This window comes from Aythya ferina, assembly GCF_964211825.1.
Source record: "Aythya ferina genome assembly, chromosome: 29".
Taxonomy (NCBI): Eukaryota; Metazoa; Chordata; class Aves; order Anseriformes; family Anatidae; genus Aythya; species Aythya ferina.
The window spans coordinates 489,238-499,506 of record NC_140326.1 but is presented as its reverse complement, the minus strand read 5'-3'; the positions used below and the strand labels follow the sequence as shown (position 1 = coordinate 499,506).

The 10,269-nt window shown below is 72.5% G+C and overlaps 3 protein-coding genes across 6 annotated transcripts; all 3 read right to left on the bottom strand.

Annotated features, from left to right (window-relative positions):
- Nucleotides 1-732: 732 nt before the first annotated feature.
- Nucleotides 733-3,113, bottom strand: PMVK (phosphomevalonate kinase). The gene is made up of 5 exons (XM_084500359.1): nt 2,969-3,113; nt 2,819-2,882; nt 1,660-1,812; nt 1,468-1,597; nt 733-1,252 (listed from the first exon to the last, which is right to left on the bottom strand). The coding sequence occupies exons 1-5, from the start codon at nt 3,049-3,051 to the stop codon at nt 1,116-1,118; spliced, it is 567 nt and encodes a 188-aa protein (XP_084356485.1). The 5' UTR covers nt 3,052-3,113; the 3' UTR covers nt 733-1,115.
- Nucleotides 3,114-3,782: 669 nt separating this feature from the next.
- Nucleotides 3,783-7,723, bottom strand: PBXIP1 (PBX homeobox interacting protein 1). 3 transcript variants are annotated; one of them, XM_084500243.1, is made up of 11 exons: nt 7,626-7,723; nt 6,561-6,651; nt 6,380-6,482; nt 6,242-6,297; nt 6,010-6,154; nt 5,714-5,929; nt 5,610-5,633; nt 5,454-5,527; nt 5,244-5,369; nt 4,115-5,151; nt 3,783-4,027 (listed from the first exon to the last, which is right to left on the bottom strand). In XM_084500243.1, the coding sequence occupies exons 2-11, from the start codon at nt 6,618-6,620 to the stop codon at nt 3,970-3,972; spliced, it is 1,899 nt and encodes a 632-aa protein (XP_084356369.1). In that variant the 5' UTR covers nt 6,621-6,651; nt 7,626-7,723; the 3' UTR covers nt 3,783-3,969. The 3 variants fall into 3 exon arrangements, with proteins under 3 accessions (XP_084356369.1, XP_084356370.1, XP_084356371.1); XM_084500244.1 differs by having other exon boundaries at nt 6,248-6,297; XM_084500245.1 differs by having other exon boundaries at nt 6,561-6,750; nt 7,626-7,686.
- Nucleotides 7,724-7,807: 84 nt separating this feature from the next.
- PYGO2 (pygopus family PHD finger 2) lies at nt 7,808-9,795 on the bottom strand. 2 transcript variants are annotated; one of them, XM_084500247.1, is made up of 3 exons: nt 9,625-9,792; nt 9,452-9,501; nt 7,808-9,340 (listed from the first exon to the last, which is right to left on the bottom strand). In XM_084500247.1, the coding sequence occupies exons 1-3, from the start codon at nt 9,749-9,751 to the stop codon at nt 8,240-8,242; spliced, it is 1,278 nt and encodes a 425-aa protein (XP_084356373.1). In that variant the 5' UTR covers nt 9,752-9,792; the 3' UTR covers nt 7,808-8,239. The 2 variants fall into 2 exon arrangements, with proteins under 2 accessions (XP_084356373.1, XP_084356372.1); XM_084500246.1 differs by having other exon boundaries at nt 9,452-9,795.
- Nucleotides 9,796-10,269: the final 474 nt, after the last annotated feature.

Genomic DNA, 10,269 nt, shown 5'->3' with positions numbered 1-10,269 from the left:
GGGCTCCCCGCGGCCCCGGAGCGCTGCCCGCGGCTGTCGCCGCTCGCTGCCGGCCGCCGCCCCTCGACGGGGGTGCGTGGGGGCGTCAGCGGGGACCGGCCCGGCACGGGGGCGCTCCGGCGGCCGAGGGGACAGAGCTGCCCCCCCAGGGGGACCCTGGGCATCCCCTGGCCCCCCGAGGAGCCACCTCGCCAGCTGCCGTTATATAATGCCCCATAATCTCCTTACGGCCTCCGACGAGGCTCAGGGCCTCGAGCAGAGGCCAGAGATTACGGGCAGCAGCTAGAGCTGGCAGAGCCCTCGCTGGGGCTGGGGCTCCCCCTTGTCCCCTGTTCCCCTCATCCCCTAGGTCTCCCCGTTGTCCCCTGGGGAGACTGTGCCAGCCCTGGTGCTCCCGGCACAGGGAAGGGGGGGGACAGGGCCAGGCTGGCCCCCAGACCCCCACTGTCCCTGTCCCTGCCCCCGGGCTGGGCCCAGCTGCTGTGGGAGACGAGCTCCCAGCGGGCAGGTATTAGGGCAGGAGCCTTCTGCTTCGGAAGCAGATAATCCGCGGGGAATTGGCTGCAGGAAGCCTATTAAAAACACACCACAAGGTACCCAGCTGGCGGCCCCCAGGGCGGGCACAGGGAATTAAACCGCACCTCACCCCACCGCCACCCCCCAGGGCAGGGGCACAGCCCACCCCCCAGTGACCTGAATTCCTCCCCCCCCAGGAAAGGAGACACAGCCCTGGGCGTTTCTCAGCGTCAGAGCTTTATTCCAGTGCAGGCATCGCCCCCAGCCTGGACAGGAGAGGCAAACTGGGAAGCGCTGCTGGGCTCGCAGGGGACACAGGATGCAGGACACGGTCCCCGAGCCACAGCTGAGGGTCACTGAGCAGCAGCAGCCCCTCGCCCCTGGGGGAAGGCACGGCCCCTGCGGGGTGTGGGTGAAGCGGATGGAGATGCTGGGGGGACTGGCTGCCTCCCCCCGGTCTCCTCCTCCCCAGCACCACTACTGGGGACCCACAGGTGGCCCCCGTGATGCTCCCCACGCAGGGTAAAGCCCCCAGGAAGGATGAGGCCCTGTGTGAGCGGCTCTGAACAGCCGCGTGCCCCCCAAATCCCATGTGGGAGCTACAGCCGGCTGCGGATGGACTGCAGCAGCGCTTCCAGCTGCCCGTCCAGGGACAGCTCGTCCCCGTCGTTGGTGATCACCCAGTCGAAGGCCACTCCCTGGTCCAGGCCGCACTCAGACTCGGCGTCGTCCACCCCTGGGGAAGAGCAGAGCCCATACCACAAGTCAGGATCCGTCCCCTGGGGGAGGCACCGCGCAGCCTCACTCCCCGCCCGCTGCTCCGAAGCTTTATCCCGACCCTCCGGCTCCTGCACTCCGGGCTCAGCAGTGGAGACAGGGCAGAGCCGTGCTGCAGGGAGCTGTGATGCCCCGGGTTTGGCTGCGGTGTGATGGGAAGCAGCGCTCGCTCACCCGCCACGAAGACCCAGTTCCTCCTCTTCCTCGTCTCCTCGGAGGCCACGACCCGCACGGTCTGCACCACGTCCCCGTAGACGTCCCGGAACCACTCCACGTCCGAGAGGCGCCGCGTGTCGCTCACCACCTGCACCCAGGCTGCGTCAGCGGCCGCCCCACGCCCCCGTGCTCCTCCCCAGCCCCACTCACCCACACCGGCTGCGCCACCCCCTCCACCACCGTCCTGCAGAAGAAGCCGGGGTCAGCATGGCGCTTCTCCTCGCCCCAGCGGATCATGTCCTGCCGGTACATCTCCTTGTAGGCGCTGGCGTCCAGGAGCCGCTGGAAGTCCAGGCCATGCTCCTGCGGGAAGAGGGTGTGAGCAGGGCATGGCCCTTGTCAAGGGGCACGGCATGGCAAAGCTCAGCACGGCGTGATGTGGTGTAGCGTAGCATGGCACAGCACAGCTCAGCATGGCATGGCATGGCACAGCATAACATGGCACAGCTCAGCATGGTATGGCACAGCACAGTGTAACATGGCACAGCTCAGTATGGGATGGCACAGCACAGTGTAACATGAACATGGCATGACGTGGTGCAGCATGGCATGGCACAGCATAACCTGGCACAGCATGGTGTAGTATGGCATGGCACAGTGTAATATGGCACGGCTTGGTGCAGCATGGCATGGCACAGCACAGCTCAGCATGGCACAGCATAACATGGCATGGCGTGGCGCAGGATGGCATGGCATGGCACAGCATAACATGGCACAGCTCAGCACGGCATGACTTGGCGTAACATGGCATGGTGTGGTGCAGCATGGCACGGCATGGCACAGCTCAGCATAACATGGCACGGCATGGCCCAGCACGGCACAGCACAGCTCAGCACAGCGTAATATGGCACGGTGTGGTGCAGCATGGCACGGCACAGCACAGTATAACATGGCACAGCTCAGCATGGCATGGCATGGCGTAACATGGCAGGGCGTGGCACAGCATGGCACAGCACAGATCGGCATGGCATGGCACAGCATAACATGGCACAGCTCGGCATGGCATAGCACGGCAAAGCAGAACATGGCACGGCACAGCTCAGCATGGCACAGCTCAGCATAACACGGCACGGTGTGGCACAGCATGGCACAGCATAACACGGCATGGTGTGCTGCAGCATGGCACGGCACAGCACGGCTTGGCATGGCACGGCACACTGTAACATGGCACGGAATGGTGCAGCACGGCACGGCACAGCTCAGCACGGCACAGCATCACATGGCACAGCTCAGCACGGCGGATCCCGATGGATCCCGGCGGATCCCGGCCGCCCATCCCCGCTGCACCCCGTCCCGTCCCGTCCCGTACCTCGGCGTAGCGCTCCTTGAGCGGCGCGGAGAGGCGCAGCACGCAGCACACGGCGGGGCCCAGCCTGCGGGACAGCGATCAGCGGGACGGGACCCGGCTCCGCCCGCGGCCCCCCCCCCCGTCCCGTCCCGGCCCGTCCCGTCCCGGTACCGGCTGCGGAGCTGCTCGGCCACGAAGTCCTTCCCCGACTTCCTCTTGCCGCTCAGCAGCAGCACGGCGCGGGGCGCCGCCATCCCGGCACGGCCCCCCCCGCGGCACGGAGGTGGTACGGCCCGGGGGGCGGGGCGGGGAGGCTCCGCCCCTGGGTGTGACTGGCCACGCCCCTTGTGTGTTTGGCTCCGCCCACCCGCGCTATAGCGCCCCCTGCAGGGCGCCGCGGGGAGGGGCGGGTGGCACCCCGAAATAGGGGGCACCCCAAAACCGGGGGGCACCCCAAAAACAGGGGGGTTACCCCAAAACCGGGGTGCACCCCAAAAACAGGGGGGTTACCCCAAAACCAGGGGTACCCCAAAACCGAGGGGGGTCACCCCATAGCCAGGGGTGCACCCCAAAGGCAGGGGACACCCCAACAACGAGGGGAGTTACCCCCAAACCAGTGGCATCCCAAAACCCAGGGGGGTTACCCCAAAACTGGGGGGGGCTGCACTCAGCCCCCCTACACCCTCACCCCCCACACCCAGTCCTGACCCCCCTACGCCTCCGTCTTCTTCCCAGCACCCCGTTCTCCCCCCATTTCCCCCCCATTTCCCCCCCAGCACCCCTCCTTCCCTTCCCAGCACCCCCCTTCCCCCTTTCCCCCCCCAGCACCCCATTTCGCCCCAAGCATCCCCACACCCCCCAGCATCCCCCTTCCTCCCCCACACCCCCATTCCCCCCCCAGCACCCCCTTTCCTTCCTGGCACCCCCTTTTCCCTGCCCCCCCCCCCCGTACCCCATTCCCCCCCCCAGGCACCAGTCCCAGCCGTGCCCAGCGGTGACTTTATTGCATCTACAGCAGTGCAGCATCACACAGTGCAGCAACTCGGGGGGGAGGGGGCACGAAGCAGCCCCCAGACCCCAACCAGGGCCCAGGGGAGCCCCCCCAGGTGGGCTCGGGGCCGTTGTGCTGGACGAATCCTGACAGCGGGGTGCCCCCCGCGTGCCCCATGGCTCTATCTGCCCCCCCCATGCTGCCGCCAGGCTTTCCGGCCCCGCTCCTTCCCGGTGGAGCTGCGAGAGAAGAGGGGCGGTGAGGGGGTCCCGGCTCCGACTCCCCCACCCCACAAAGACCCCCTCTGTCCCCCCCGTCCCGCTCACCCGCCGCCGTCCCCGGCGTAGTGCCGCAGCACGTAGTCCTCGAAGCCGTCAGCCGCCTCCTCGTCGCCCCCCTCGCGCCGCGCCAGCTCCTCCAGCATCTCCTCCACGTCGTCCACGAAGTCCACGAAGCGCAGGCGGTCGTGAGCGAAGGCGCCGTCGGCCCCAAAGACGCCGTCCAGCCGCGCCGCCAGCCCCCCGAAGTGCCCCCCCCAGCCCAGCCGGGCCATGAAGCCCTCCAGCAGCTGCAGGAACTGCGCCTTCTGCACGGGCTCCAGCGCGGCGCCCAGCACCTCCCGGCCCTCCTTGCGGGCGCAGTCGGCCACCCCGGCGCAGCCCTGGGGCGCCCGGTAATGGCTCAGCGGGGGCAGCTCCCGGGGGCCGTGCTGGGGGGGGGCGTGGGACGATTTCCCCCTGGCTTTGCCCGCCTTGTGCTCCCGCGGGGGCCGGGGCTCCTTCCCGTGCCCGTGGGGTTTGCCCTGCTCCTTCCTCTCCCACCCGCCCCGCTCGTGGGGACCCTCCCCGGCGCCGTGCCGCTTGTGCCGCCGGCTCTCCTTCTTGTCTGCTTTGAACGGCTTCTTCCAGGGCCCGGGGAAGGGCCGGGCCCCCTCTGCCTCCAGCTCGCGGCCCAGGTGCTCCTCCAGGGCACTCAGCTGCTCTGGGAGCCGCTCGAGCCCCCCCGAGCCCCGCGCTTGCTCCAGGGCGGCTGCCAGCTCCTGCCGCACCCAAGCCAGCAAGCCGCGGTGCCCGGCCCCCTCCTGCCTTGCCGTGTCCCCGCTGCGGGCTGCACCCTCTGGGCCATGGGGCTGCTCCACTGCCGGCTCCCCAGCCTCGGTTTTGTGGGGCTGGGGGCTGCCCGGGACCCCCGCCTCCTGCATGCGCTGCAGCTCGGCCCGGGCGGCTCGCAGCGCCTCGGTTTCCCTCTGCAGCGCCGCGCGGAGCTGCTCGTTCTCTGCAGCCAGGCTCTGCTGCTGCGCCCCGGCCGCCGCCGCCGCCCCCTCGCTCTTCTGCAGCAGGGCCTGGAGCTCTTCCTTGTGGGCCTGGGGCAGGGGGGGAGAGCGGGGAGGGGGCCGTGAGGGCGTGGGGGTGGTGCTGGGGGGCAGCTTCCCCCGGGTACATCGTGTGCGCCCACCTGCAGCTCAGCCTGCATGAGCCGGATGTCCTGGTTCTCCTTGGCCAGCTTGTCCAGGAGGAGGCTGACGGACTGCACGCTCTGGGGGTCCGCGGCGGCCGGCGGCGGGGGCTGCTGCACCAGATCCTGGGGGAGAGGAAGGACGAGGCCGTGGAGGTGCTGAGGGAGCGGCTTCCCCTCCGCCAGCCCCGTTCCCACCCCTCTCCTTACGCTCCCATCCGCAGGCACCGGCGCCTCCTGCTCGGTGTCAGCCACGCCGCGGCTCACCACGCCATCCACGGGGCCTGGGGGGGAACCGCACGGGGACGTCCGAGCGCGTCCGGGCTGCCCCACCGGGCACCACGGGCCAAGCCCCTCCACGCTCACCGTCTGCCGGGTCGTAGAAGCCCCCTGGGGAGAGGAAGGGACAATGAGGGGGACACCGGGCTCCCCATCCTGCCCCCCCACCCCACCCCGGGACCGCGACTCACCGGAGATGAGCAGCAGCGCCACGGCCGCCAGCGCCAGCGCGCCCAGCAGGTACTTGCTGGTGCTGAGCCCGTCCTCGTCGCCGCCGTCCTGCGTCCCCCGGTGCAGGGCAGGCCCCGAAGGGGGGGGCCCGGCACGGGGCTCGGGGACCTGCCGCCTCCGCAGCCCCTCGGTGTCGTCGTCGCTGCTGGTGCAGCTCCCCTCCTCCGCTGGTGGTCCTGGGGGGGGGACGGGGACCTGCAGGGAGCGCCCACACCCCGGTGGCACCGGCACAGGCCCGGTGTGCTCCCGCTCTGACCTGCTCTGGGGGTGTCCGGGCACGGCCCCCGCTCTGCCGTCACGTCGGGCTCCTCCTGCTCCCAGCTCGGCGTCGTGCTGGGCTCCGTGGGGCTGCCTGTGGTGGGCACCGCCTCGGCACCGCGCTCCGGCCGCTCCTCCACATCCTGAGGGCGCGGGCTCTGGGGTCTCACAGATCCACACACAGCAGGACCCCAGCCCCACCGCTCCCCCTGCCCCCTCCCCAGGCTTACCCCAACCTTGGGACACGGCGTTTGGCCCGGGAAGGCTCCGCTGCCACCGTCACCAGCTGGGGAGAGGCAGAGGCGGGCGGTGAGCGGGCTCCCCGTGCCACAGCACCGGGAACGGCCGTGCCTGTCCCATTTTCGTACCCGTGGCCGTGTCCTGGGCGCTCTCCTCCTCCTCTGCCTCTTCTTCCTCGGCCTCGCGGGAGGCCGCATCCTGCTCCGGGCCCACCGTGTCCACGGGCAGCCCCTGGGGCGAGGGGCAGCAGCTGGCACCCGCGGGCTCCCCGCATCCCCCCCCCCCCCGGGGGGGTCCCCGGCCCCTCACCTCGGTGCCCGCCAGCACCCAGCTGCTGTCCGAGTCCCGCGAGTCCGATTTCTCCGCCATGCTCCCACCTGCGGACGGCGCTGACCCCCCCCTGCGAGGAGACGGATGGACGGACAGACGGAAGGACAGACAGACAGACAGACAGGTGGACGGACGGACAGACCTCACCCTGTCCCCGCTCCTGATTTGCCTGGCAAAGCGAGTTTAGGGGTGGGAGCAAAGGGCGGCCCGGTGCGGCCCCGCGGTCCCCGCACGGGTGGGATGCCGCAACCGGGCACCCCCCGGTGGCACCGGGATCCGGGGGGGGCTCCTCCGGGGGGCACCGAGCCCTCGCCTCGCCCGGTGCTGGCAGGAGCAGGGCCGGGGCGCAGCGGTCACGGCGGCGGTGCCCGGGGATTCTGCACATTCCCGGCACAGCTGCGGAGGCGCCGCCCCCCCGAGAGCCCCCCCGCGACCCTCCCCGGGCCCCCCCGGGGCTGGCACCGGCCCAGCGGCGGCGGGACCGAGACATGGGAAGTCCCCCGTGGAGGCACCCATGGGGGGGGGGGAACGGGGCTGGATACGGCCCGGGGCGCGCAACCGACCCCCCCCTCCGCTGCCCCTCCGACCCCCCCGCCGGTGCCAGCCCCCCCGCCCCGCCGCCAGCCGTCCCGCGGGGTATTTTTAGCCGCGGTGATGCCGCCCGGCAGGTGGACGGGGACGCGACGAACCCGGGGCCCGGCAGGCACCGAGCGGCGGCCCCCGCCGCGGTATTTAGGGCAGCGCCCCCGGGGGGGGGCCCCCCCGCACCCCGACTTCCACCAGCGCCGCGCCCCGGGGCTCCCCGGAACCGGGGGGAGCGGGGCCGCAGGCGGAGCAGGGGCCGTGTCCCGGGGGCGATGCGCGCTCAACCCCCCCGCGGAGCCGGTCGTGCCCCGGGACGTGCGCTCCGCTCCCCGGGGGAAGGGACCGGGAGCGGAAGGACCGGGAAGGGACCGGGATGGGACCGGGGGGGGGGTCCGGGAAGGGACCGGGGGGGGACCCGGGGCGATGCTGCGCGGCCGGGAGGAGCGGGGCGGGCGGTACCTGGAGCCGCTCGGGGCGCAGCTCGGCCCGGTCCCGGCCGCAACTTTCCGCCGGTGCCGGTCGCCGCCCTCGGGACGGGCGCGCACGTGACGCGCGCAGCCAATGGCGGCGGGGCGGGCACCGGGGGGGGGTGGAGGGGGGGGCAACCGGGGGGGCACCGGAGCAGAGCAGACACGGACACGGCGGTTTCAGAGTTTTATAGCGACGATACAAAAGTTTCCATTAACGCTCCGCTAAAACGGGGGGGGGGTGGGGGGGGCACCGGGACCTCCGCGAGCGGAAAAGGGGGGCGGGGGGGGGCACCGGGACTGCACGGAGCAGGGGGAGGGGGGGCACGGTGCCCCCGGGGCACCCGTGCCAGCAGGCAGAGCCCCCCGGGGGGGGTCCAGGGAAGCTTGAGCCCCCGAACACCAGCACGATGGAGCTCCCCAACACCCGAGGGAGCCCCCCCATGGCACACACCGGCACAGCCAGAGCCCCCCGTGCGTCCCGGCGGGGGCCACTCGCTGCCGTCCCGTGCTCACGAGTCCAATGGCTACAAAAAGGGGGGGTTTGGTCCTAAAACTGCGCGGGGAGCTGTACAAGGCTTGGGGGGGGGAGTCGCAGGGGGCGGCTCAGCCGTCGTTGGCGGCCACCAGCTGCCCCATGCCCTCGCGGACGTACACCGACTGGATCTCCTTGGTCTTCAGGCAGAAGTCGCAGGCCCAGACGGCCGAGGCCTCGGTGGTGAGCAGCCCGTAGGCGTTCTCCGTCATGCCCGTGCACTCGCGGTGGAACCACTTCTGGCAGGAGGCCTCGCACAGGATGGCGTCCTGGTCGTCGTTCACCTCGTTGCGGCAGGCCCCGCACGGGTACACCAACCCTGGGGGCGGCTGGTGCCCCGAGCCGCCGGCCGCCTTGCCGGGGGGGGGCGGGAGGCTGTTGGTCTCGGGGGTGCCGCCGCCGCGGCCGGCGCTGGGGGGGGCGAAGCTGGGCTGCGCCCCGTTAACGGCAGCCGGGGAGCCCGAGTGCTGCTCCTGGGGGAAGCTGCTGGGAGGGGGGTTCAGGTTCTTACCCCCCTCCTCGCCGCCGGCGGGGAAGCCGGGGTCCGCCCCGGGGAAAGGGCTGGCGGTGGGGGGCAGGGGGGGCACGTTCTGCCCGGGGCGCTGCATGGGGGACTGTCCGAAGAGGTTTCCAGGCTGGCCGAAGCGCTGAGCCATGGCCGGGCCGCCGGGGGGGTTGAGGGCCGCCGGCCCGGGACCCATATCCCCCCGGGGGGGCTGCCCCATGGTGGGGGAGATCATGGGCCCGAAGCCCCCCACGGGCCCCTGCATGAGCTGCCCCGTGGGGGGGCTGAAGTTCTGTCCGAGGGGCTGCCCGAACGGCTGCCCGGGGAAGCTCATGGCCCCGGGCTGCACGTAGCCGGGGTTCTGGGGGGGCATGCCGAAGGCCGGGCCCATCTGCCCGGGGGCGAAGGGCGGCGGCGGCGGGGGCTGCCTGCGCAGGGGCTGCGGCCCCCCCCCGCCGTAACCGGGGGGCACCTGCGGCGCCAGCCCCCCCTGCACGCGGAAGCCGCCGAAGGGCACGGGGCTGCCCAGGAACGGAGCCGCCGCCGCCGCCCCCGCGCCCACCTTGGGGGCGCCGAAGTCGTCCTCGAAGGGGTTGGAGGCCACCAGGTGATCCACCATGGGCGTGGGCGGCGGCGCGAACTCCGACAGGTGCGAGTAGGCCGGGCCCTGCGGGGGGGGGAGGGCGGGTCACGGCCCGGCACCGGCACCGGCACCGGGAGGGGGTACGGGGGGGGGTGGGGGGGGCAGTCCCGGTGCCGGCCCCGCTCCCGGCCCTACCTGCGTGTTGGATTTCCGCCGCTTCTTCTCCGGGCTCTTCATCTGCAGCCCTGCGGGGGGAGGCGGCGCCGTCAGCACCGGGAAGCGGCGGAGCCCCGGCCCCCCCCCAACCCCCCCCTCCCTCCCCTCACCCCCCGGTACCGGCAGGCCGCGGGCCCTCCCCGCTGTCTCACCTGCCTTCCCCTGCTTCCTGCCGGGCCCGCCGGCGGCGGCGCTGCCCGCGGGGTGCGGGCCCCCCCCCGGCGGGGGCGGCGGTGCCGGGACGCCTCCCTCCAGCTTCTCGCCGTGCGGCGCCGCCATCGCCTCACAGCCGGCGCGGAGCCGCCATGGCCCCGCCGCGCCTCCCCCCCGCCCCCCCCTTCCCCGCCCCACGACCGGAAGCGGAAGCCGCGGGCGCGCGCGCGGGGCCAATCGGAGCGAGGGGGCGGGGCGAGGGGAGCCCGGCGGGGCGGGACGAACCATGTGGGGGGGAAAGGGGGGGGAGAGGGTGGGACGGTCCATGAGTGGAGGTGGGGGGGAAGGGAGGGAGGAACCATGTGAGGGGAAAGCGGGGGTGGCGGGAGGAACCACGTGACGGGAGGGGGGGAGGGAAACGGGGAGGGGGTGCACGGGGCGCTGCTCGCCCCCCCAGGCCCGTTACTCGCCCCCCAGCCCCTTTACTCGCCCCCCAGGCCCAGTACTCTACCCCAAAGCCCCGGTGCTCGCCCCCCAGCCCCTTCACTCGCCCCCCAAGCCCTTTACTCGCCCCCCAGCCCCTTCACTCGCCCCCCCACACCCTGATGCTCGCCCCCCAGCCCCCTTGCTCAGCCCCCTGGCCC